Source organism: Aureobasidium subglaciale (assembly GCF_000721755.1).
Source record: "Aureobasidium subglaciale EXF-2481 unplaced genomic scaffold scaffold_0, whole genome shotgun sequence".
In the NCBI taxonomy this organism is placed as follows: Eukaryota; Fungi; Ascomycota; class Dothideomycetes; order Dothideales; family Saccotheciaceae; genus Aureobasidium; species Aureobasidium subglaciale.
This window is the reverse complement of record NW_013566995.1, coordinates 227,028-248,728: the sequence shown is the minus strand read 5'-3', so window position 1 is coordinate 248,728 and position 21,701 is coordinate 227,028. Positions and strand designations below refer to the sequence as shown.

The 21,701-nt window shown below is 50.0% G+C and overlaps 10 protein-coding genes across 10 annotated transcripts; 7 read left to right on the top strand and 3 right to left on the bottom strand.

The window, feature by feature from the left end:
* Nucleotides 1–295: 295 nt before the first annotated feature.
* AUEXF2481DRAFT_119208 (uncharacterized protein) lies at nucleotides 296–1,316 on the top strand. The gene is made up of 3 exons (XM_013493172.1): nucleotides 296–426; nucleotides 475–884; nucleotides 942–1,316. Exons 2-3 carry the CDS (start codon nucleotides 526–528, stop codon nucleotides 1,117–1,119), a joined length of 537 nt encoding a protein of 178 aa, XP_013348626.1. The 5' UTR covers nucleotides 296–426; nucleotides 475–525; the 3' UTR covers nucleotides 1,120–1,316.
* Nucleotides 1,317–2,125: 809 nt separating this feature from the next.
* On the top strand, nucleotides 2,126–3,969 carry AUEXF2481DRAFT_119012 (carbohydrate-binding module family 6 protein). Its single transcript, XM_013493171.1, has 2 exons — nucleotides 2,126–2,678; nucleotides 2,735–3,969. The coding sequence occupies exons 1-2, from the start codon at nucleotides 2,475–2,477 to the stop codon at nucleotides 3,863–3,865; spliced, it is 1,335 nt and encodes a 444-aa protein (XP_013348625.1). The 5' UTR covers nucleotides 2,126–2,474; the 3' UTR covers nucleotides 3,866–3,969.
* A 1,650-nt stretch (nucleotides 3,970–5,619) lies between these two features.
* Nucleotides 5,620–7,131, top strand: AUEXF2481DRAFT_75262 (uncharacterized protein; the record flags this gene model as incomplete). Its single annotated transcript, XM_013493169.1, has 3 exons — nucleotides 5,620–6,277; nucleotides 6,330–6,450; nucleotides 6,502–7,131. 3 exons carry the CDS (start codon nucleotides 5,623–5,625, stop codon nucleotides 7,055–7,057), a joined length of 1,332 nt encoding a protein of 443 aa, XP_013348623.1. The 3' UTR covers nucleotides 7,058–7,131.
* A 768-nt stretch (nucleotides 7,132–7,899) lies between these two features.
* Nucleotides 7,900–8,373, top strand: AUEXF2481DRAFT_94 (uncharacterized protein; the record flags this gene model as incomplete). The annotated part of the gene is made up of 1 exon (XM_013493135.1): nucleotides 7,900–8,373. One exon carries the CDS (start codon nucleotides 7,900–7,902, stop codon nucleotides 8,371–8,373), a length of 474 nt encoding a protein of 157 aa, XP_013348589.1.
* A 557-nt stretch (nucleotides 8,374–8,930) lies between these two features.
* On the bottom strand, nucleotides 8,931–10,926 carry AUEXF2481DRAFT_24485 (uncharacterized protein; the record flags this gene model as incomplete). The annotated part of the gene is made up of 4 exons (XM_013493167.1): nucleotides 8,931–9,151; nucleotides 9,211–9,518; nucleotides 9,565–10,380; nucleotides 10,433–10,926. The coding sequence occupies 4 exons, from the start codon at nucleotides 10,924–10,926 to the stop codon at nucleotides 8,931–8,933; spliced, it is 1,839 nt and encodes a 612-aa protein (XP_013348621.1).
* Nucleotides 10,927–11,817: 891 nt separating this feature from the next.
* Nucleotides 11,818–14,020, top strand: AUEXF2481DRAFT_75260 (uncharacterized protein; the record flags this gene model as incomplete). The annotated part of the gene is made up of 9 exons (XM_013493165.1): nucleotides 11,818–11,889; nucleotides 11,942–12,052; nucleotides 12,100–12,253; nucleotides 12,300–12,480; nucleotides 12,534–12,782; nucleotides 12,839–13,157; nucleotides 13,207–13,513; nucleotides 13,562–13,730; nucleotides 13,787–14,020. The coding sequence occupies 9 exons, from the start codon at nucleotides 11,818–11,820 to the stop codon at nucleotides 13,911–13,913; spliced, it is 1,689 nt and encodes a 562-aa protein (XP_013348619.1). The 3' UTR covers nucleotides 13,914–14,020.
* A 659-nt stretch (nucleotides 14,021–14,679) lies between these two features.
* On the bottom strand, nucleotides 14,680–17,119 carry AUEXF2481DRAFT_24483 (carbohydrate esterase family 1 protein; the record flags this gene model as incomplete). Its single annotated transcript, XM_013493164.1, has 5 exons — nucleotides 14,680–14,901; nucleotides 15,062–15,986; nucleotides 16,137–16,678; nucleotides 16,848–16,996; nucleotides 17,032–17,119. 5 exons carry the CDS (start codon nucleotides 17,117–17,119, stop codon nucleotides 14,680–14,682), a joined length of 1,926 nt encoding a protein of 641 aa, XP_013348618.1.
* A 375-nt stretch (nucleotides 17,120–17,494) lies between these two features.
* Nucleotides 17,495–18,208, top strand: AUEXF2481DRAFT_34313 (uncharacterized protein). The gene has a single exon (XM_013493163.1). It carries the CDS (start codon nucleotides 17,989–17,991, stop codon nucleotides 18,190–18,192), a length of 204 nt encoding a protein of 67 aa, XP_013348617.1. The 5' UTR covers nucleotides 17,495–17,988; the 3' UTR covers nucleotides 18,193–18,208.
* A 10-nt stretch (nucleotides 18,209–18,218) lies between these two features.
* AUEXF2481DRAFT_34312 (uncharacterized protein) lies at nucleotides 18,219–19,370 on the top strand. The gene has a single exon (XM_013493162.1). The coding sequence runs from the start codon at nucleotides 18,338–18,340 to the stop codon at nucleotides 19,307–19,309; it is 972 nt and encodes a 323-aa protein (XP_013348616.1). The 5' UTR covers nucleotides 18,219–18,337; the 3' UTR covers nucleotides 19,310–19,370.
* Nucleotides 19,371–20,535: 1,165 nt separating this feature from the next.
* AUEXF2481DRAFT_89 (uncharacterized protein) lies at nucleotides 20,536–21,579 on the bottom strand (the record flags this gene model as incomplete). Its single annotated transcript, XM_013493129.1, has 1 exon — nucleotides 20,536–21,579. The coding sequence occupies one exon, from the start codon at nucleotides 21,577–21,579 to the stop codon at nucleotides 20,536–20,538; it is 1,044 nt and encodes a 347-aa protein (XP_013348583.1).
* Between the last annotated feature and the right edge of the window lie 122 nt (nucleotides 21,580–21,701).

Here is a 21,701-nt window from a genome sequence, read left to right as displayed (position 1 = left end):
GACTCTACCGGCATGTGAGAACCACGTTGCTTCAATCTCATGTCTTCGTTAGCTGGCTCTGCTCCACACGGACCTTTCGCGACGCAGTCCGGAAGTTCCTGTCTTTTGTACATCGCAATGGAGCTCAAGGTTGGATAATGTGGACTATCGCGAAGTAATCGCTAGTGTTCAGGCTGTCGTTACCCGCGTTACCAACCTCTTCTTGTTCAAGGCGAAAGGCTTCGAGGTGAGGCACAGCTGCTCATCGGATGACTTACGACGGTATAATGGTTGCATGGTAAGACACGCACCATGCATACTCATGCCTTGTCTGACCATGACATACTCTACTTCCCCGTAGCTACAGGGCTGGACCCGATGCTGACACAATTACTCACTGAGCCCTAGAGTTCTCTTGGAGGCACTTCACAGTACTATCGTCTTGAGGTAGAGGTGTAAGTATGGTCGTATTGCGCACTTGCTTAAATACTACAGCAGCAATCAACACCTTCTGAGCCCACAAACGTCACTCACCAGCATAGCAAAATGTTCGTCTCAAATTTTGTCCTAGTCATCTCTGCACTCATATACGGAGCTGCAGCCAATCCCTATCAACTTCACCCCACTGTCAACTCAGGCTCATCACTCGAGGCATTCGAGGCTGCCGAGTACAAGCTGGCCTGGCTGATCGATAGCAAGAATTACACTGCCTTCGGCGAGGTTCTGACCAACGACGTTGTCTACGACAGCACCGATCTTGGAGCCTATGGCGGCAGGTCCGAGGGACTTGAGCAGACTGTAGCTGCTATTCGAAGCGCCAGTGCTGGAGCAAGAGTGTCCCACATCGTGACCAACTCCCTCGTGTTCGATGCGATCACTCCGACAAAGTGGAGGACGGACACCTAGTAAGTGGCTCGTTTCGCTCTACGGCAAGTCCGATCGTCCCACTGACCTTGTGACAGTATTACCTGGTCCCACTGGGTAGAGGATGCTCTTGACGACATCACGAAGACTTTCCGCATCTTCTACAGATGTGACGACATCTGGGTATTACAGAACGGTGCTTGGAAGCTGCAGTATAGTAAGGTGTACAATATGGGATACGGAGCTGAAGCACCGTTCTATGGGAAGAAGAGTTGATCTTCGGACGGGTGCTTGATTCCGACCTTGGGTTCATGAAGACAGCAGTGGTAGGCATCAGAAAAAACAATTGGCTTCGTCAAGGTCGTACGTGTGCAGCGGAACATTCTACGGTATCGGATGACTCGTCAGTACCATGATAATAAATGATGGGACTCTCCAGAACGTGTCGTCATCTGTGTTGAGTTTGTGCCTATGCGTCTACATTAAATGCAGATTTTCCTGGCGTCCATGGTGATATCAAACGGAGACTGACTGATATGGATGAAGCACTTCGGTCAGAGTGCATGAACGAAATGATTGAGTGAGGTCGGTTCGAGTGAGCGGACGGGGTGCTTTGATTGATTGAGATTGCGTGGAAAGTGTCGGCAGAGACGACCATACCCGATCGGGCATGACGCGATTGATAAGATCAAGCCATGTCTTATCTTTCGTCACGAATGCGAGCTTGTTTCGGCGCCTAGACTTTGCTACAGGCAACGACGCAGCTGTGAGTGCAGAGATGAGTGCGGTAGATGAGTCTACATTACTAAATCATAGAAAGGTCGAGCCAGCGGGCTCGACTCCCGATGGCGCTGCTCGTCGCGTGTCACGCGCGGCGCATGTCGCGACCCATCCGTACTCAACCGACCGACGCCGACAGCGGACCGCGTTCATGCCGCCGCAGCCCTCATGCCTTTGGTTCTAGTGAACTCTGGTTAATCATCCACGCTTGGTGACATCGACAAACTTCTCAAAACACGCGATATTCCCGTCGACACACATACGCGCTTCCAGTCCCAAACATCGACAGTCCCGGTCTTCCTTCATCAAGTCTTTCTTCCGCCATTGGACATGCACGCTCCGTGATCTTTGCAAGCAAGCTATGTGTACTGGCGCTCTACTGTGATAGCTACCATCACGCCGTCGCTTCGAGCAATATGTCTAGTTTCAGGTATGGAGCCGATCTTCAGGCAGTCACGTTCCTAGTCACATTCATGGTATCGCAGAGCCTATAATGAGCTCCTCAAACGCAACCTAAATCTGCGCTCCAGGAACAGGGTATCTAGCGAAGTCCAATCACCACGAACGATGCAAGCGAGCGTTGCTCTGTTCCTCGTACGTATGCGTTGTGCTGCTCAAGAGGGACTTTATGACCTCGATAGAGTGAAACCACTGCAATATACTACTCTGCATCATCGCTTCCATACATGGAAGGTGCCCACCTGGCTAATTCTGAACACGAGGAACCCCTCACCAAGTATGCTCGCTTCAAGCAAACGCCAGTAAGTGACGAATCGACGACGTTGGGTCACGAAGATATATAAACCTCGGTTCTGGCACTCTGGTGTTACCCATATTTCTCCACAAACAACATGTATTTCAGTTGGGCAAGACTGCTTCCGGTCCTGGGCACGCTTCTGCATGCAGTTCAGGCGGACAATCCGATTATCCAGTCTATTTACACTGCAGACCCAGCTCCAATAGTTGTGGGGGACAAAGTATATCTCCTCGCGGATCATGATGAGAACGGTTCAACCAATTACAACATGAAGGACTGGCGTCTCTTCTCTACTGCGGTTAGTGTCCTGTCTTTGAACATGTTCATAACACCCACTGATCACATCGCGCAAAGGACATGGCTAACTGGCAGGATCATGGTGTAATTGCATCCATAGCCACCACTTTCCCGTGGGCAGACATCAATGCCTGGGCGGGTCAGATCATCGCTCGCAACAACAAGTTCTATATGTACCTACCTATGCGCCGTCGCGGCGGGAACATGGCTATTGGTGTTGCGGTTGCCAACTCTATCACTGGCCCATGGAAAGATGCAATCGGGAAACCACTGTTGGAGAACGCTCGCATTGATCCAACGGTCTGGATCGACGACAATGGTCAAGCTTACCTGTACTTCGCCAATCCAGGTCTCTTTTATGTCAAACTCAACGCAGACATGGTCTCATATTCTGGTGGCATCGTCCAGGTCCCCACCAGTGTCTCTAGCTTCGGAAGTGGTCGCGAGCCGGACGGTACCACTTTCGCAGAGGGACCTTGGATATACAAGCGTAACAACCTTTACTATAACGTATACGCCGCCCAATGCTGTTCAGAGGATTTGCGTTATTCGACAGGCCCCTCTATCACTGGTCCCTGGACTTACCGCGGCGTTGTGATGGCATCAGCAGGAAAATCCTTCACAAACCATCCAGCCGTCATCGACTTCAAAGGCAAATCTTACCTGTTCTACCACAACGGTGCATTGCCTGGTGGTAGTGGGTACACTCGCTCTATCGCTGTAGAACCATTCACTTACAACTCGGACGGTACGATACCACTTCTCACCATGACTAATGCTGGTGCTCCACAAGTCGGGACCCTCAACCCATACACCCGTAACGAAGCAGAAACTATGGCTTTCTCTTCTGGAGTCCAGACAGAGGCTATGACTGAGGGCGGTATCTCCTTGATCAACATAGAGAACGGCGATTATGTCAAGGTCGCTGGCGCTGCCTTTGGCAACGGCGCAAAGTCTTTCTCTGCTCGCGTTGCTTCAGCTACTAGCGGTGGCAAGATTGAGCTTCGCCTGGGTAGTCTTACCGGTACATTGGCGGGAACATGCACTATTCCCGGCACCAACGGATGGCAGACTTGGAAGATGGTGACTTGTACTGTAGACGGTGCGAGTGGAACCAAAGACCTTTACCTAAGATTCGTAGGAGGTAGTGGATATCTGTTCAACGTTGACTATTGGCAATTTGCTTAGGTAGATTTAGCGGAGGTTGGAAATCTACCTGACGATTGACTTGCATCGAGAGACACATCACTGGAAGAGCTTCTCGATGTGGTGTACTGGCATTTACGCGATGGCAGAGTTCTGCCTCATGCTTTATGCTTGAGAGAATGATGATCAAATGTTAGACAGAGGCAGAGGATATGCAGTAACGCGTGGTTCGCATGATTAGCACAGATTGATGATATATTTGGTGCACTGTATACTGAACGGGACGGCATCCTGTGAGTCAAGAACTCCCGCCCATGAAATTCAAGTGTTACACCCCTTAGATGTTTACTTGATACGTCCGAGACCGAGCTTCGCGTGTCCGATACCCGTTTTTCTTGAAGGTCTCTGAGTATCAGTTGCTCTGGTAATAATCTCTCGAGTCAAGTTCCTCGTCCTGGTAGATTCACGCAAGCAGATATTGGATTTCGCCCTGCTCGACGTCGGTGAGTGCAGCGCGTATCTCTAACCGGAGGTCTCTACCGAGATGCTACTTTGAATAAGGTAGAGGGCGACGAGTGATGAAAAAATGCTTCGGGATCTGCGGAAAGTCATGCGTAACATACTAACGCTCAACGCGATGAACAACTGATTTCGGGCATTAGCAACTGCAATCAGGCGATCGATGAGTTTCACTCGGCGGGTCATGTTGCGAGCTCACTGTTGCTAATGCACATACAGAAGATGCGACAAATACAACAACTGATACACGTGCAAGAAGGACTGCAGGTATGACTTTTGGCGCAAAGTCATTGATGGTTTATTTGGGGGTCCTGATTAGTCTCTCGATCTCACAGGTAAGCTTTGGGAGAACAAAGCGTAGCTGTCTTCAAATCTCCTCCCATCGTTATATACCTGTGCTCTAGTTGCGGCAATTAGAACGACGCGAGTTTCCTTCTTTTCGGTTTTGAAGTACGAGAATCGCAAAGCCGGTAAACATATTGCCCAATCATACAACGAATCTCGAGAGGCTATGCTCTGAACTATATCAAAGTATCTCTTCCAGAGCTGAACGTGATCGAGACTTCACGAGATCACTGGGATCCTACTGATAAGACGCGTTAGTAGCTAGCTCTCGCGGTTCCTAAAATGTTTGATGGCAACCCTTTCTGCTACTTCTCGGCTTCTTCTTTCTCTTTGCGAACACTAGCGCCTTTTCTTCTACGCTTGCTCGTGTCTTCAACATCTTGTAACATCTTTGCCGTGACAGGGTCGGTAAGACCGAGGGTCACAGCCGCTTTGTCATTTCTTTTCTGGGCGTCTGGCCTGATAGGCTCCGAAGTGTGTTTGAAAAAGAGTTCGAGATCTGAACAACGATCAATAGGCTGCCTTCTTGCGCTGAGTTACAGAACAATAAAACGATTGGAGTGTGAACTCGCCTGTGAAGGGATACTGTCTTATATGAACGACATCCCGTCACAGATTCTGGGTCCTGGATGCAGGTCCTGGATGCAGGTCTTGGATGCAGGTCCTGGTGAGCTGAGAGCCTGGGCATCTTACGCTCGCGCTACAGTACAACGCGTCTTGGTCACTGATACCGAGCGAGCTCTGCACACGCCAAACGACAATTGTATGGTGGAAGCTTGATTGGCCGATGCACAGAGGCACGACGACAGCACTTAGATGTGCTTTGACCCGAGACTTGGCACGAACGTGGACATCTGTGATTGCTTACCGCTTCATTTGCCTCGATATACTACAGCGTCCTGTACATCCGAACACTCACCATTTGGTGCCGCAACATGGACGAAAATATCATCAACAACATTCACGCGATTGCTACCCATGACTGGGCCAAGCGCTTTCTTTGTGAATACGGCAATGCAGGCGTTGAGAGACTAGCATCAAGCTATCGCGATGGCCAGCATTGCACATGGCAATCGAAACATAACGGCTCATTCAACTCTTGCCACAAAGTTCTGTTCGAGGACGGTACAGCATGGGCGGTGAGATATCCCATACCCGGCCGTGTTATGCATTCAGATGAGAAGATTCGCCGTGAAGCGGCAGTAATGATGTCTGTGAAAAAACGTACTCAGATACCGGTTCCAAAGGTCATAGCCCTTGGTGCTGCTGCAGACAACCACGATCCCTTGATAGGCCCGTTTTTGATCACCGAGTGGGTTGAGGGCAAACCGCTTGCGATCGTCCTTGAAGAATTGCCTCGGCCTAGTTGGGGACCTGTACTTCGTCAAGACGTCGAAGAAGATCAGCTGCGCAAGGTCTACGGACAGATGGCAAGAATCCTTCTGGAACTTGCAGCACACGATTTCGATGAGATCGGTGCTCTTGTGATGACCGAGGGAGAATCAGAGTCAGATCGTTGGTCAATAGTGGCCAGGCCAATGACACTCAAGGTGAACGAGATAGAAGCAGGCGGTAATGTTATCGCTGACGGTAAAATCGCACCTATGGTTCATCGAATCCAAGCGCTTACTCACGTCTGCAGACCATGACCTCCCCGCTTTCAAATCGACAACCGAGTATATGCAGAATCTTGTTCAACAGAATATCACGCATCTGCATGAACAAGGAAACTCGATTGACGATGCTTCAGATGCCCGACAAAAGTTCGTGTTACGCTGTCGGATGATGGAATTGATACCGCACTTTGTTTCCAGGAAGTATGACTCTGGTCCCTTCAAATTGGTCTGTGATGACTTCAGATTCGGCAACGTCTTGGTGGACGAAACCAGTCTCCAGGTCACTGGTATCATCGATTGGGAGTGGACTTATACTGCACCCTACCAATCCTTGTTCTGCCCCCCTCCATGGTTAATCCTCGAGCGACCTACTTCTTGGACGAAAAATGGGGAAGAACGCTGCAAACAAAAGCTTTCCGTCTTTCTGCAATGCTTAGAAGAAGAGGAGAAGAGATTGATTCGGTCGGCATACGATGATCCACCAGACAGGTGCATGTCGAGTCTCATGCGCGATAGTTTTGAAGACGGGACATTCCGGTTCATGCAACTCCTACAAGAAGCTTTCAATTTTGACGAGGAGATCTTATGGCGGAACCTGGAGAAAGCACTCCGGCGGAGGGGTTTGCTAGAAGTGGGTGTTCCTAGTAAGAAGGAAGTCGAAAGTTTTGTGCGAGCAAAAGTAGCACAACTGGACCAGTACAATCAGCGGCTGCAGGCTAAAGAGAGCAACGATGGTCAAGAGGTGCAAGTGTAAATGATCATGAGATCTTCCTGGAGAGGCCAATAGAGTAGTCAGTTTGGAGTCTGGCGTCGCATAATTTCCAAGATCGCAGAGAACCAGAAGGTTTTGCGTTTGTGTTTCGCCTGCACATTCGAGAAAGCCGCGAACAGTACTTGAGGATGTTTGTTGAGGACGCCTTATCGACCCAGCAGTGGTACTGTATGATTTCTTTCAATTCGGCTCGAGGATTTAACAACGATCTAGTCGAGAGAGAGGGCCAAGCAATGTGTTTTCTGACATACCCAACCACTGGTCATCCTCGTCGAGTTGACCCGGTGCAATCGTGCTCGAGTGCCCATCAGGCACGACTTCCTGCAGACGCCGTGCACCTCCCCATCGCCCAGTCATTCGAATGATTTAGGGCGCGCCACACTTGCTGTATGCAGCGCAAAGTTTCAAGTGGTCTTTTCGTGGTTTCTGTCAAATAAAATGGGTTCATCATCGTGGAAAGATCACAAGTCAGAGAAAAATGTCGAAGATGGACGCGGTCGGCAGGAACGATGACGATGTTTGAGCTTCGAAAATGCCAGCCTCCCCAGTTGATGGTCTCCAGGGCTATTCTGACTCCATGTTCTTTTCGCTCATTGCTCAAGGCACAGCAAAGTCCACCACAATTTTATGCAATGCAAGTGTGCGAGCTTGTTATTGCGATCCTGGGTTGTCAGAAAAACAACAGCCGCCCAGATCCTTAAAGTGCCCGCATACATAGCTCGGGCAGCTGACGCTGTTTGGCTGCCTAGCCCGGTGAAATGCATATATTAGTATGCCTGCTGCTTCAGTAGTTTGCGGCAGCGATACAACGATCGATTTTCTCCATGGCCGACCCTATATCTACCACAGACCTGGTGTCAACGGTTGCTCAGATCATATCCACTCTACACGCATACGCAACAGCGATTAGTCAGGCCCGAGAAGATATCACAGCATTATCAACAGAGTTGTTAGTACTTCAGGGAGTCCTGAAGCAAGCTGAGAAGCGTGTGCCGGGTAACAACTCAGGCTCGTCCACTTATGCCGATCATGATCCTCGTCGTGTAGTGGAATTTACTGCACGTTCTCTGGAAATTCTCCGCTGTAAGCTTGACGAAACGGGCCTGACTCCCTTCACGCTGCTATCGTCAGATCGAGTATCTGGCGGTGAAGCTCAAAGAGTAATCAAGGACATGAAACTACCTGCAAAGATCATTGGCGGCGAAAAATGGGGTGGCACACGAGAAGACAAAGACCCTCCCCAATGTAGCGGTGTCGAGAACACTGAGAGCCATGACACTCAAGTAGTGTCCGGTTGACGACTTAAGTAGTCAGATGGCAGTTGTGTACAATTACAACTAGATAAATCAAGCAGGTCTTGACACTTCTATGAGTAGACTGATCATCAACAATACCCGTGCAAAGTTCATGTCAGGTCAACCTTCCAATTCTGCACGCGGGGGCCCTATATCTAGCTCTGCTAACGGGGAGCCGATGCCCAAGTCTCGTGGTCTGAACGGCATACGAAATACGGGTGCTGACGATGGTTTGCACAACTCTTCGAACGCTTCACGGTCTAGTTGCTAATCAGTGAGTGGTGGATGGCATCATTGCAAGAAAACATACCCTCCTGGTCATAAAACTCGCAGTCGATCGCTTTGATGCGTTGCATGATATCTGTTTGTGGGTCATCGCTAGACGTCGAGTCGTGTGATAGGACAGAACTGATGCTTCCGATTGTTGATCTCCGTGTCAAGCTGTCTCGCCGGCCGAACGTCAGCCTCATCTTTTTCTTGTCGATTTTCTTGATGTCGTCAAAATCGTTCACTGAGACATCGAGTCAGCAAAGCTTTTGACCGAGGCATACGCACAGTCGTCACCTACAAGTCCACTCTACGAAGCCCGGGTTGGTTGTGGTAGACTTTGATGGCATCTTATGAGCGTAATATAGCAGTGATCTCTGTCTTTCTGAGTCATCCAAGACACGCAATGTCTCTGAAGCACAATGGTCTTGACCGGCACGTGTGGAGATTCGTACAACATCGAAGGTCGCGATCACTGTCTTGCCGAGGAGTTGTTCTTGTACAAGACGTAAATCTCGACAGTGTATCAGCATATCAGAGCCTTTGAGTGATCTGATCATCATGAGTACGCACCTTCGGGTTCATCAAAGTAGTACACTGGTCTTGTGTTGTGTATTGTGCTTCTGTGGGTTCGCTCATCTTTGACAATGATCTGGTGTGAGCCTTTGAACTGTAATCTGGCCTCGTTCGTGTTCGATTTATGTACACGACCATTATCCACCCATGGGATAAATGTATTAAGTTTATTTGTCCCACCCTGCGGCACATGATATATCGTCAATTTCTTGTCTCGAGTCTTACTCTTGATCTTTTCTACGACACCGGTCGCAGTCACGAGTATCTCCAGCGAAGCATCAAAGACGCGTTTATTCTCGAGGAGGCTAATTAAGGTCAGATCAATGAATCGCTAACAGTGATAGTGCTCACATTTTCACAGGCCACAGAGCAGAAGTTGACCGTGCGTTGTTTTCTGAGGAAGCAGATCCCAGATCAAGCGAGCTGAATCTCCTTTCGCTGCTGCTCGAAGTGAATGTAGTACCAGGAGTTGAGAATATCTCACTCGAAGGTGTCCACACTGGTTCTGGAAGAGGGCTGCCTACAATGGATGGAGATATGTCACGGTATTGTCCAGTCAGCTGTTGTCTTGGTACCGCTACAGCTCCTCCAGTAGAACCCGGAGATGAGCATGCAGAGACCACCGTGAGGGGATGTACATCATGGCTCGAATGGGCCAATTCGTTTGTGTTATCGTGCAGGAGGTGCCATTTGAGCCATTGACCAAAGACATCCCAATCATTAGCTCGAGCCCCTAGACTAGCGCTGGCCGAACGCCCTCGAATCTGATCCTGCGTATGAGGGAGACTGTGGAGGCCAACATCATCGAGTGCTGTATTTGCCACACTCCGAGCGCTGTCCAGGAGTTGAAGAACAGGATTGATCCTGGCGGGTGTGACGGGCGTGTTGTCGCTAGTGGTCCGATGTCTGGAGTCCGACGAGCGCACGCCGCCAGAATCTCTCATTATCAAGTACTCCATCTTTTGCGAGAATTGGTCCAGTAGTTCGAGCATGTCGTTGGGTGAGTTGGTCCAGTCGAGCGGCGCAATGAGTTGATCAATAGAACTGGGCGGAGCCATACTGGTATGTGCTAATGTTGCAAGATAGTCGAGGTCAATGCCTGATGTGCCTGCAATGGACGTCGGAGCTATCCTTTTTAGCAAGAAGTTGACCTTGTCACTCAAAGACCTGATACACCGACTCAGACAGACTCTAGAGCAAAATGATACATGTGACATACTTCACTGCACGCATTATATCCTCGGATTGCCTCTCGATACCTTGTGTACTCTTCAATGTAGTCGTCGTAGCGTGGAGAGTTGCGAGAGAGACGACCCGATCGAGCTGTTGGCGAAGTCTTTCTGCCTCCTCGCGATATATTGGCCATGTTGCAGTCTGATATCCTTGGTTAAAGCGTCCCAAGTAGTCTTTGATCCTACTGGTGGCTTGTGATGGACTGGTGATCAGAGGACTCGCCGATTTAGCAGTGAGAACACGGTGCTTGTCAATAAATTTGATGGTATCCCCGAAAGTCTCGTCGAAGCCTGCAAGCGAAGTGAGATCGGGACTGACGTTGACGATTCTTTCGAGACAAAAAATCGCTTGTCTGAACTCTCGCTTGAAGCGATCGTACTCAGTTGTCGCGTTGGACGTGCCTTCCGCAAAGCTTTCGTACACTTTCCAGCTATATTGCGCGAGTAGAATGACGTCGCTGATGGACCAGCCGAAGCTCATGGTGGAAACGTAGTACGTGCTCCCGAGTGCGAACGACAGGCATTTTGGCTGACTTCAACTGGACTTGGTTGAAAAGCCGGCTTCTACCTGGCCATCTCCATCGCATATTACCAAGTGGCAACGAGGCTGGAGAGGCACATGCCTGTTAGATACAGTGTCAGACAGGCAACCTGGAAATCACGGAGGATCACTTTGCAGCTGCACCTATTTCGATGCGGTGAGCGAATGGAAAGTGCAAAAAGCGGAACGTGGTCACAGCAAAAGCTCGTTGTGGCCCTGCCAAGCCTTCGGCCATCCCGACACCCTTGCTCCTTCCTCCAGCCTCCTCGCATTTGCAGCATGTTCCAACTAACACTGAAGTCACAACGCGAGAGGCCGCGAGATTTTAGTCTGATTGGATGAAAGCGCGTCTAGATCTTCGTCCCGCGGTGCTTTCTCAAGGAGACAATTCGTGCAATATGTAGTCTGGATATTCACGCGCATCTGTATGCCACGCGAAAGCAGCAGATTTCAGAACAACAGGTGAAAGTGCTTTGAGCCCAAGTCACTGCCGTACTCGATCTACGAGAAACGATATACTCTATCTCGGAGTCGCCCTTTCTGGCACGCTCGTAAGCAATAGGTCGAGGTTCGTCAGCTGTTCTCGCTCTGAAATTCGCGATGGGTGCAGCCAATAGTCGAAAAATCTATGCACATAGGTACTGAAGCCGACTCCGTGGGCGCAGCAGCTAACCAGGCAGAAATGCCTGATAGTACCGCTGCGCATCGTGGCTTTCGCGAGACGTTCTCAGCCCTCGTTTAGTGGCTCTATATTCTTGTCATCGACTGCCATCTGTACATATCTTCTTGCAACAACACTTCCCTCTCGATTGATCAGACTACAGATCCACTATGGCTGGACTGACTTGGATCAGATTGCATCTCAATCCGTGGGCGAACGTCTCGAAATTCGAAGACGTCTCGGTATCGAAATCAGTCACTTCATGACAAGCTGCCAATCCTGACACCCTGGCAGCCCTCAGATCGACGACAGTACATTCTCGATTCGCTCGAGCATTCCAGACGAAGAGAATGGCTCTGGGTTGTGGTTGTTGCTGGAGTCGGCTTCTTGACCGACGCGTACAACGTATGATGATATCCAACGGAGCATGATCACACATTTACATCCTATAGATCTTTGCTATCAACCTCGTCATGCCTATGATAGGACACGTCTACTACACTAGTGGCGTCGTTCCACATGAGTACGAAGTAGCGATCAATATCGCAACTCTAGGAGGAAGTATTATAGGTCAGCTTGGCTTTGGCATAGCTGGAGATTGGTTGGGTAAGGACTCAGACGCATCTGAGATTGCATCACTAAAGCGTCACAGGTCGGAGAAAGGCTTATGGTCTCGAGCTCATCATTACTGTTGTCGCAGCTCTGGGCTCTGCAATGGCCTCGAACGGTATCAATGGTTCTATGTCGCTTATTGGGTGGTTGATTTTCTGGCGCCTGATCATGGGCATCGGTATCGGCGCTGACTACCCGCTGAGTGCTGTTCTTTGCTCAGAGTGTGTTTTCCCATAGCTCAAAGCTGATCAAGATTGTAGGCTGACGTTCTCAGGATGGCACCCACCAGGCTTAGAGGCAGAATGTTGACTGCGGTCTTCATGTGCCAGCCTCTCGGGCAACTGCTGGCTACTCTAGTCCCTCTTATCGCTGTATACGCTGCTCGCAAGCGACTCCCACAAGGAACAAGGCAGTGCGACGAGGACTGCCAAAAGACACTCGACATTATCTGGCGTCTGGTCTTGGGTCTTGGAGCTGTTCCTGCGGCAGCTTCCCTTTGGTTTCGTCTGACCATCATCGAAAGGTAAGCCTACGTTGAAGATGTTACATAGTGGGCTTATGCTAATAGGGTGCACAAAGTCCAAGATATACTGTTGATATTGTGCGAGACGATCATCAGGCTGCCATCGATGTCAATAGCTACTTCTATTCCGGCGACCATCTCTCAACCAGAAGCTTTGATCCTTCTCAGCAAGATCAAGAAGATGGAGAGCACATTGAAGGAGTTGATAACGCAATGTTTCAACTCTCTGTCACCGAACCAGAATTTTCTCAAGCACCTCAAGCCTCGATTTCAGACATCGTAGACTACTTTTGGCATAGAGGAAACTATCGCACCTTGGTAGCGACTTCATTGACTTGGCTGTCTCTGGATTTGGCTTTCTACGGACTCGGCATGGTATGACTGCCTACTACATACTTTCTGCATCCACTGACTTACTGCCTAGAACGATTACACCACTCTTGAACACATATGGTCAAACAACAGTCTGGAACAAGAGCCGTTGTACCAATCCTTACTGGTCAACGCCTGGCAAAGCCTGTTGATTGTATCTCTGGGGGCCATACTCGGCAATCTGCTTACAATGGTCGCCATCAATCGTCTGGGTCGAAGAACAATCCAGATCAACGGCTTCTTCTGGCTCTTCGTCTTATTCCTCGTAATTGGTACGAGCTATCGTACGCTGATGAAGACTCAACGATCTTCAGTACTGGTGGTATTGTACATCTTGACACAGATCTTTTTCAACTTTGGTAAGTTTCCGAGCTCCCATAGTCGTCGTACTTGCTGATGCGTGACAGGGCCTAATACCACAACATACATCATCCCAGCAGAAGTGTTTCCTACTCGCTATAGATGCACCGCCCATGGCATCAGTGCAGCTTTCGGTAAATTTGGTGCTGTGTTATCTCAATGCATCTTAGGGTGGATCAAGGGCAGTATCAAAGATGACAAGACATATCTCCTCGTGTAAGTCTTGGCGGTTGCACTTTCCTTATCTGCTTATACTTATGACTTTGTCGCAGCTTCTCCGCATTCATGCTTATAGGACTTGTGTTGACGATATACTGGATCCCGCGATCACGCGACAAGAATGGGCAGACTTTGACGCTCGAAGAGCTCGCATTGGGACGTGCTGCTAAGTCCAAGTAGGAGGATCTTTTGAGTGAATCTTGCGAAAGTGGATTGTGTTGCGATTTGTATCTAATGCTCTAGACATCTAATCACCCAAATCGCCATGTCTTTCCAAACTGAAAACGCCGGTATATTGAGCAGAAAGAAACAATTGGGAGAGACAGACCTAGACTGTGGAGCCGTATGATCAAATCCGACTTCGCGGGTGATCAACTGCCTCAAGACTTGATAGCACCAATGACGTATTGGCCGAAAGACTGCTTGAGGGAGCAAACCGTTCCATTCCAAGTAAGACTATTGCACCCTGAAGTTGTGTCGCAAATCACAGCACAATCTCCAAAGCTGCCGACACTGGGAACGGCAGAGATGATGCCACTAAAAGTATCGTAAGTGCATAAAATAGTGTATTGGAGGCCACCAGCATCCGTGTAGGTCGTACCGTTGGCTGCAGGACATGATGGAGCTGGAATCGGTGTAATTGACGGCCCAATGATGCTAGACGAGGCCACAGAGCTGGAGGCCAACGACGAGGAAGCAATTATCGCGGTGCTAAAGGAAGTCGCAGACTTTGTTACGCTTGAACTTATAGGGCTTGAAATGCTCGAGGCCGCAGAAGAAGTGCTGATGGTCGCTTGGCTCGAAGTTGCCATAGTTGTGAATGTTGATAAGAACCTCGAAGTAGAGGTAGTAGTGTTCGGACGAATATATCCTGCGACTCGAGTACTCAAAAGGTTGGCCGTGCTGACGAATGGTTGAGGACTCTCTGTCTTGATCAAGCATTGGCCTACACCATTGCCAAAGTTGGCTCCTTGATTGTAACTGAATCCAGTACAGCCCGTGTAGCTGCCGCAAGCTTGGAAACATGCTGTCCAGTTTGCGACATTGGCGATGGTGAAAGCTGTACCTCCTGCTGATCCTCCACCACACATGAACAGGTAAGGTTTTCCACTGTCATCTGCCACGGCATAGATATTGGTGTTGATAGCTGTGCAAGTTGGAGGGTAAACTGTCGTCGTGTATCCATTAGTACCGACAGAAGGCAGCACGCCCAACGATGATGACGACAATGATGACGATGATGACGTTGATAACGATGATGATGATGATGATGTTAGGGCAGTCACAGTCGACCCAGGAATGGAGATGGAAACGCTGCTCGAGCTGACCCTCGTCGAAATTGAGGTGCTGCTCGTCGAGGTCACCGGGGCAAATCCGACAAATCTGGCACCCAAGATGCCGCCACTGTTAACTACCGCTCCAAGAGATTTCTTCAAGTGACAGGCTGAACCAGACAGCGACACATCAACGCAGCCAGTCGTAGTTGCGCAAGCTGCGATACATCCTTCAAGGTTCTTGACGGAGGTGCTAGCCATATTACCGACAGAATGATCGATGCCACATTCGATCACAAACTGAGCTCCGTTGGCCACATGAGTATAGACCTGATTATTAGATGCAGGACATGACAACGCCGAGGCGCTTGGAGCAGCAGATAACGAACCCGGACCGACTGAAGTAGTTGATGATGTGCTGGAGCTCGCAGCTGGAGCATTACTGACAGACGAACCACCAGATAATCTGACTGCGGAGATCGTATTGCTGCCTGCTGCTGGGTAGATGCCCATACTTCTCTTGAGATAGCACGTCCCTGAGCCTTGACCATTGACGCCGCCAACGTATGTAAAGCCCGCGCAGCCCGCAGATATAGCTGCATCGCAAGCAGTCATACAGTCAAGGTACGATGTAGAAGCTTGAGCGTTGGAGTATGAGCCAATGCTGTTGTCTGCAGAACATGCAACTCTGTAGACGTTTCCGTTGGAGTCTGTGACTGTCTGATCGTTCGCTGAGGGGCACAAACTTGCTGCTGATATGCTGGAGGTCGAAGTAGCTGAAGAAGATACACGCGTGGTCGAGGAAATCGTAGGCGTAGTGACAGAGGCATTGGCAAAATTGTAGGGAGTTGTGTCTAGCGTCCATTTATTCCAGAAGGCAAGCAGCAGAGGCGTGGCGTCAAACAATGACCCAGCAGCAATGGAAGGCCAAGTATGTCCGAGACCACGGACAAAGTAGTGGGCACCCAGTTGCTGGAAGCTGTCGTTGCCATAGTCGTAGCGATCCGTATTCCCATTGTAGAGGGAAGTCGAGATGTTAGAACGTCCCAATCCATTACGGAAGGATCACTCGGTCATAAAGTGCGGCAAAGACGGGAGACAGCGACTGCGACGACCACCCCCGATGTACGGAATCACACCGTCTGAATCGCCATGGGTCGTAAAAAGCGGAATAGGATAGCGACCTGGATTACACGTGAGAGGAACCACGTCACCATTACAATTTGCGTCCGTCGCACCCGGATAGTATGCGCCAGAAGCTCCGGCGAATGCTGCGAATATTCGCGAGGCCTGAGGATCGCAGGCTAGTACGTTGGCAGCGAATCCGCCACCATTTGATTTGCCTGCAGCGTAGACTCTGGATGAGTCGATACAGAGAGTACTTGACAAGTTGGCCAAAAGCTCAAGCGTAAAACCAACATCGTCATATCCTACAGCATCCGGATCACCCTGCCACTGCAAGCTGATACCTTGTGGGTAAACAACAAGGTAGCTGGGATTGAAGGCTTCATTGGACATGCCTGAGATATCTTGCTCTTCTTGTGGTGATGCTCCTCTGCCATGGTACGAGAAAGCAACGGGTGCAGGAGTTTTGATGTTATAAGTTGTGGGAACATGTAGCAGATAGCTGCGAATGGCTCCACCAGAAGTCGTGAAATTTAGAGTGTTAGTCTATTCGACGCCTCCGCGAGCGAGCTGAGGTGAAAGCGGATTGACACAACCTGAGGATGCAGCACTGTAAGCCGCAGAAGAAAAGGCCAGAGAAAGGAATATGGAAGTACTCATCGTGTTGGAATTTGAGATGGGCCATCCTAGGACAGCAATGTTGATGTAGTTATACCTTAAGTCTCGCGGCCCTGCAATCCTCCCAGCAGTCGAGACTTCCGTTCGTGGTCATCGAGGACACCCTTGGAAGATTGTGGTTGCCGAATGGAGTCAAGACCTTCATCCTCGTCATTTGAGGGACTATTTGCAATTCAAGGCTGAGGACTATGGAATGTTAGAAGCACGAACGTTTTACTCACAGAAATTTGGGCACCGAGCTCTACCACCTAGGTGGAGAACGAATGTGTGCAAGATGGCACCACGATAGATCACAGATCTTGTACACATTTCGGCGCCTACTCCATAGGTCAACCAATACTCAACGGTGTTTTTGGGTATCCAGATGATAGTGTATCTACGCATGGACGTTGTTGCTGTTTGACGAACGTTGTGAATCCCTCCGCGCGTATCGGCAAGAGTAGCAGGGCAGCACCACAGTCAGGCGATCTTATAATCATAGCGTACATTCAGCCGACCGTTGAGAAGAGACGTCTTTCTGGAAAGGTCGTTTTGTTGAACTGAGACTGGAGCTCTTCAGGTGGATGTGGCTAAGCAAGGGAGCGCGTTCTTGCAATCCTGGCGAAACTTCGGCAAGTGTATGCTTCTTTTTACTTGCAGTATGCCATGGTCTGGCCTTACTTCTTCCTTGTGACGATACTCGGAGGCCAATGGTTCTGGCAGGTGACGGTCGATAACCTCGAGTATCCAGCAACCTTACCGACTTTGGCGATGCTGCATCGTGCAGGGAACACAAAGACCTCCGAGGAGCTTGGTGTGTCTCGGATGAGCGTAGATTTCGCAACGAGGATGCATGGTCTGCAAGCCATCCATGCATATGAAGTATCTCAAATCACAGTACTAACGATCGAAGACGGATACGTAACCCAGTTTAGAACATTCTGCCAAAGCAAATCTGTCTCTTAGAGCTGAACATGCAGCGCTGCAAGCTGCTGGTTGATCAACTGCTTTGATAATATCTCAAAGAGACCTGCACAAGGTTGGGTCAACTCACAAGGCGGCTCGTGTGGGACTCACCACCGGGATACAGCCTGGAAGGACTGCGCTGCTGCTTGAGCGACGCGTCTTGAACATATCCCTAAATCAGTCGTGTTGTGCTGGTTTGAGTAGCCCATGGCTGCGCTGACTTGCGCATGGACATGTGCCTACCACCACCGCCGGCGGCGCGTGAATCGTCCTCAGATCTTGAGTGCAGTGTGCATATCAGAGCTCGGCCAAATGGATTGTATCATCGAGATTCGGACGCGTTCAACGATGTCGCTACAAAGCCTCTCGGTGACGCTCATGACGAGTGCCAAAAGCCAATTGTTGGGGCAGGCGTGGACAGGGTCGCTGTTTCCTAGCCGTCACCATTGCCGGTCCTCCACATCCCGAAGCCCTAACTTAGGGCTCGGTCACTTATCCGAGCTAAACGATTGACCCCTCAAAGAGCATTATTACATATACTCTGACAGCTGGTCAATGGCATTGTGACAACATTGATACAATATGCATATCCTTGGTCTTGCAAACGGAACGCCATCAGGCAATTCGGAGATCTTGCTGAAGGCTGCATTGACAGCAGCAACGGAATCTGACTCTACTATAACGACATCATGGATACACGTTCCCTCCATTTCGATACCGACAAATCCAGTACCACTGGATAGTCCTGTTGGCTTCGATCTTGCTTCGAAACTCAATGTAGCTTCCAACAATGCACCAGATGACCGGGCTGCTGTCCGCGAAGCTATACTCGATGCAGATGCCATATTAGTATCCACTCCCACGTACAGCCATCAGCCACTGGGAACCTTGAAGCTGCTCATGGACAGAATCGGCGGACCTGCTCTGGATGTCACTTTCGGCAAGACATTCAACCCAGACAAACTCGATCCAAGACTCTCAAAGCCACGAGTACTTGCATTCATTGCAGTAGGAGGATCTTCCACGCCCGATCAGTTCACCATGGTCCTGCCGAGCTTGCATCTCTTGTTTTATGCTCTGCATGCCCGTATCGTTGATCAATTCATTGGTCAGGATTTGGGAACCTCTGGGGCGGTATGCTTGCACGACGATCTGATCTCTCGAGCACAACGTATGGGAAAGAATCTTGCCAGTGAGATTGGCAAAGCGTATGATGATGCGCAGTACCTCGGCGATAAAGAGGATGGTGCATGCCCACACTGCCATCTTGCAAAGATCGAACTTCTACCTGAGCACGGCAAAAACGCTATTGGATGCACTACATGTGGTACTAGAGGTAGCATGACTGTCAATCATGACGGTGACATACTTCCCGCGTGGGAAGAGGAGTCACAGTGGAGCTGCCTGACTTGGGCAGGTAAGTTGCAGCATGCGAAGGATATAATGAGTTGGGCGAAGAGGGACGCGCCCAGGAAGGCTGAGGTCAAGGAAGGGCAGGAGAACTGGAAGGCAGTTCACGTTCAGCAACTCATTCTACCGAGCCAGAGTATGTAACTCCAAGCTCGAAGTTACCGAGCCAGCTTAAAAAATAAGAATTCGAATCAACGTCTCTGCATTGATGGTATATCTCACATATGATATGTATCATGTCCGTAATACCTCTACTGTCGGGGGTAATACAGAGTAACTATTATTGATGGTCACAAGCAGTGATGAGTTGTGTCGTAAATTATGACCAGGGTGGCCCTGGCAGCATTCCCGGCAATCAACATCCGAGAGTCCATCTCGAACGACACACGATCCAGCCATTGATATAGTGCAACAGTAACTTACTCCCTACTCGTCATAAGGAGGCAAGAATAGACTAAATCGCGCAAAGAGAGAAACGTATGCGTTCGTCATCCTCACAAGCTCCAACGTGGTATAGGGGAAACCCGAAAGCCGTTATAGCCGGTAGCACAATCGCGATGATTGCGACTACAACGACAACAACAAACGCTTCGGCAATGCCGGCAAATCTTATAATCGATTTGTTGCCTATCTAGAGTCTAGACATGAAACTGGGTCGAGGGGAAGGTTCTGGTCGTTGCAAGATTATGATTGTCTGGAGCAGATGGAGTGCACTGCTGGTGAAACAGCTAGATGAATCTGCCCTGCTCTGCCAAAATATTTAATTGACATGCGACAAGCGTGGAGTGGAAATAGACGCGATGGACGAAGTGTAGACAAGAGTGTGTTGATAACAACAGAGAGATTTTCTTCCTTTGATTGTATATACGTCCTTTGCTCTAGAACAGAATGGAGAAGAATGGAGAACAAAAGACCCCTGGAAAAGCGCCTGTCGCTCCTACAAAATTCCTCCTCTTCTGTCTTCAAGAACAAAGGAAACTAGATATACAAAGGAGAGCGAACAAATATCGACTGATATCAACAAGAAAAGGACAATGTGTTCGTGAAGACGCCAAACTGCGTGAGCGGTATGTTGAATTCAGACGAATTTAGAAGGGTATAAGCAGGGAAACAATCAACAGTAAAAGAGCCCAGCCCTTTATAGATCGCGATGCTAAACCCTCAGGGTGGGAACGAAGATGTAAAATCAAATGCGATAAGATAGACAATAGATAGCCTGAAGGAAGTGCTGATTGAGATGGTGATATCTCAAGTTAACAGCCAGCAGGTGGTGCACGAATACACGCGAGTGGTTTTTGGAGGTTGGAGGGGGTTCATCAATGCCGGATTGGGGTCGTTACAGCTCGCAAGAGCGAACATTTGCTAGGTATCTAGTAAGCGGTAGGGTAGGCGGCACCAGAGGCGCCCGAAGGCTTGTGGATGGTGATGAAGCCGGTGGAAGCGCAGCTGGAAGAGCTAGCAGCTCCAGAGGTGGTGGGGTAGTAAGGGGCGGCGCTGCTCTGCTTGGGGACAACGCTTGCACTAGTGGCGGTGCTCTGGGCGATAGTGCTCATGGCGGTATCGACGGTGACGTAGACAGTCTCGTTGGCAGTGACGGTGACCGTGGATGCAGCAGCGCAGCCAGAATCGGTAGCGCTGGCGCCAGTGCCGGGAGCACCGTAGCTTGAGCCGGATCCAGTAACAGCGGCCTTCTCGCCCCAGAAGCTCAGATAAGAGCCAGTGGAAGTAGGTGAAACAGTAACGGTGTTAGTGGTGGTGCTGGTGGTCGACAGAGTGGTGGTCGAGGTGGAATCAGACTCGTCGGAGCCAGAAGCAGCTGCGCCAGAGGAGGCGGCAGGAGCAGCGTAGACGGTCTGGGTCTGGTAGGCGGTGGAAGTCTTGTGGATGGTCGTGGTGATGACAGACTTGGTCGAGCCAGTACCAATGGTGTAAGTGAGAGTTACATCAGTGGTGAACGTGGTGTAAGCGGTGGTGGTCTCGTAGCCAGTGGCGCCGGCAGAAGGAGCAGAAGTCACGCCAGATCCGGCAGCACCAGAGCCGTAAGCACCAGTGCCGAAGGCAGCATTGGTGTTGATGCTAGGGTAAGCAGAGACGCCAGTGCTCAAGGGAGCAACGATAGTGCTGGAAGCAGCAGCGCTGGTCTCAACAGCAGCAGCAGAGCTCTCGTAGGCACCGGTGGAGAGAGGGATGGCGACCGAGGAAGCCTCAACACCAGTCGAGAGGGGGGCAACGGGAGCGACAGCAGAGGAGCCAGCAGTGTTGACAGGAGCGACGACCGAAGAGCTAGACAAAGGAGCGTAGCTGAAAGCAGGAGCAGTCGAGGTCTGGTTGAAGTTGCCATAGTCCTGACGCTTGTACTGTGCGTTTGCGCCGACTGCCAAGGCAGCGGCCATGAGGGAAGAGCTGAAGTGCATGATGATGGTTATGTCTTAGAGTAGGTATGACCGTTTAGGATGCGATTGCAACGTCGAAGTCGTGAGAACTCGTGGTAGTACTTTAGATGCTGTGGTGGAGAGAATGTGGAGGCAAGAAATCA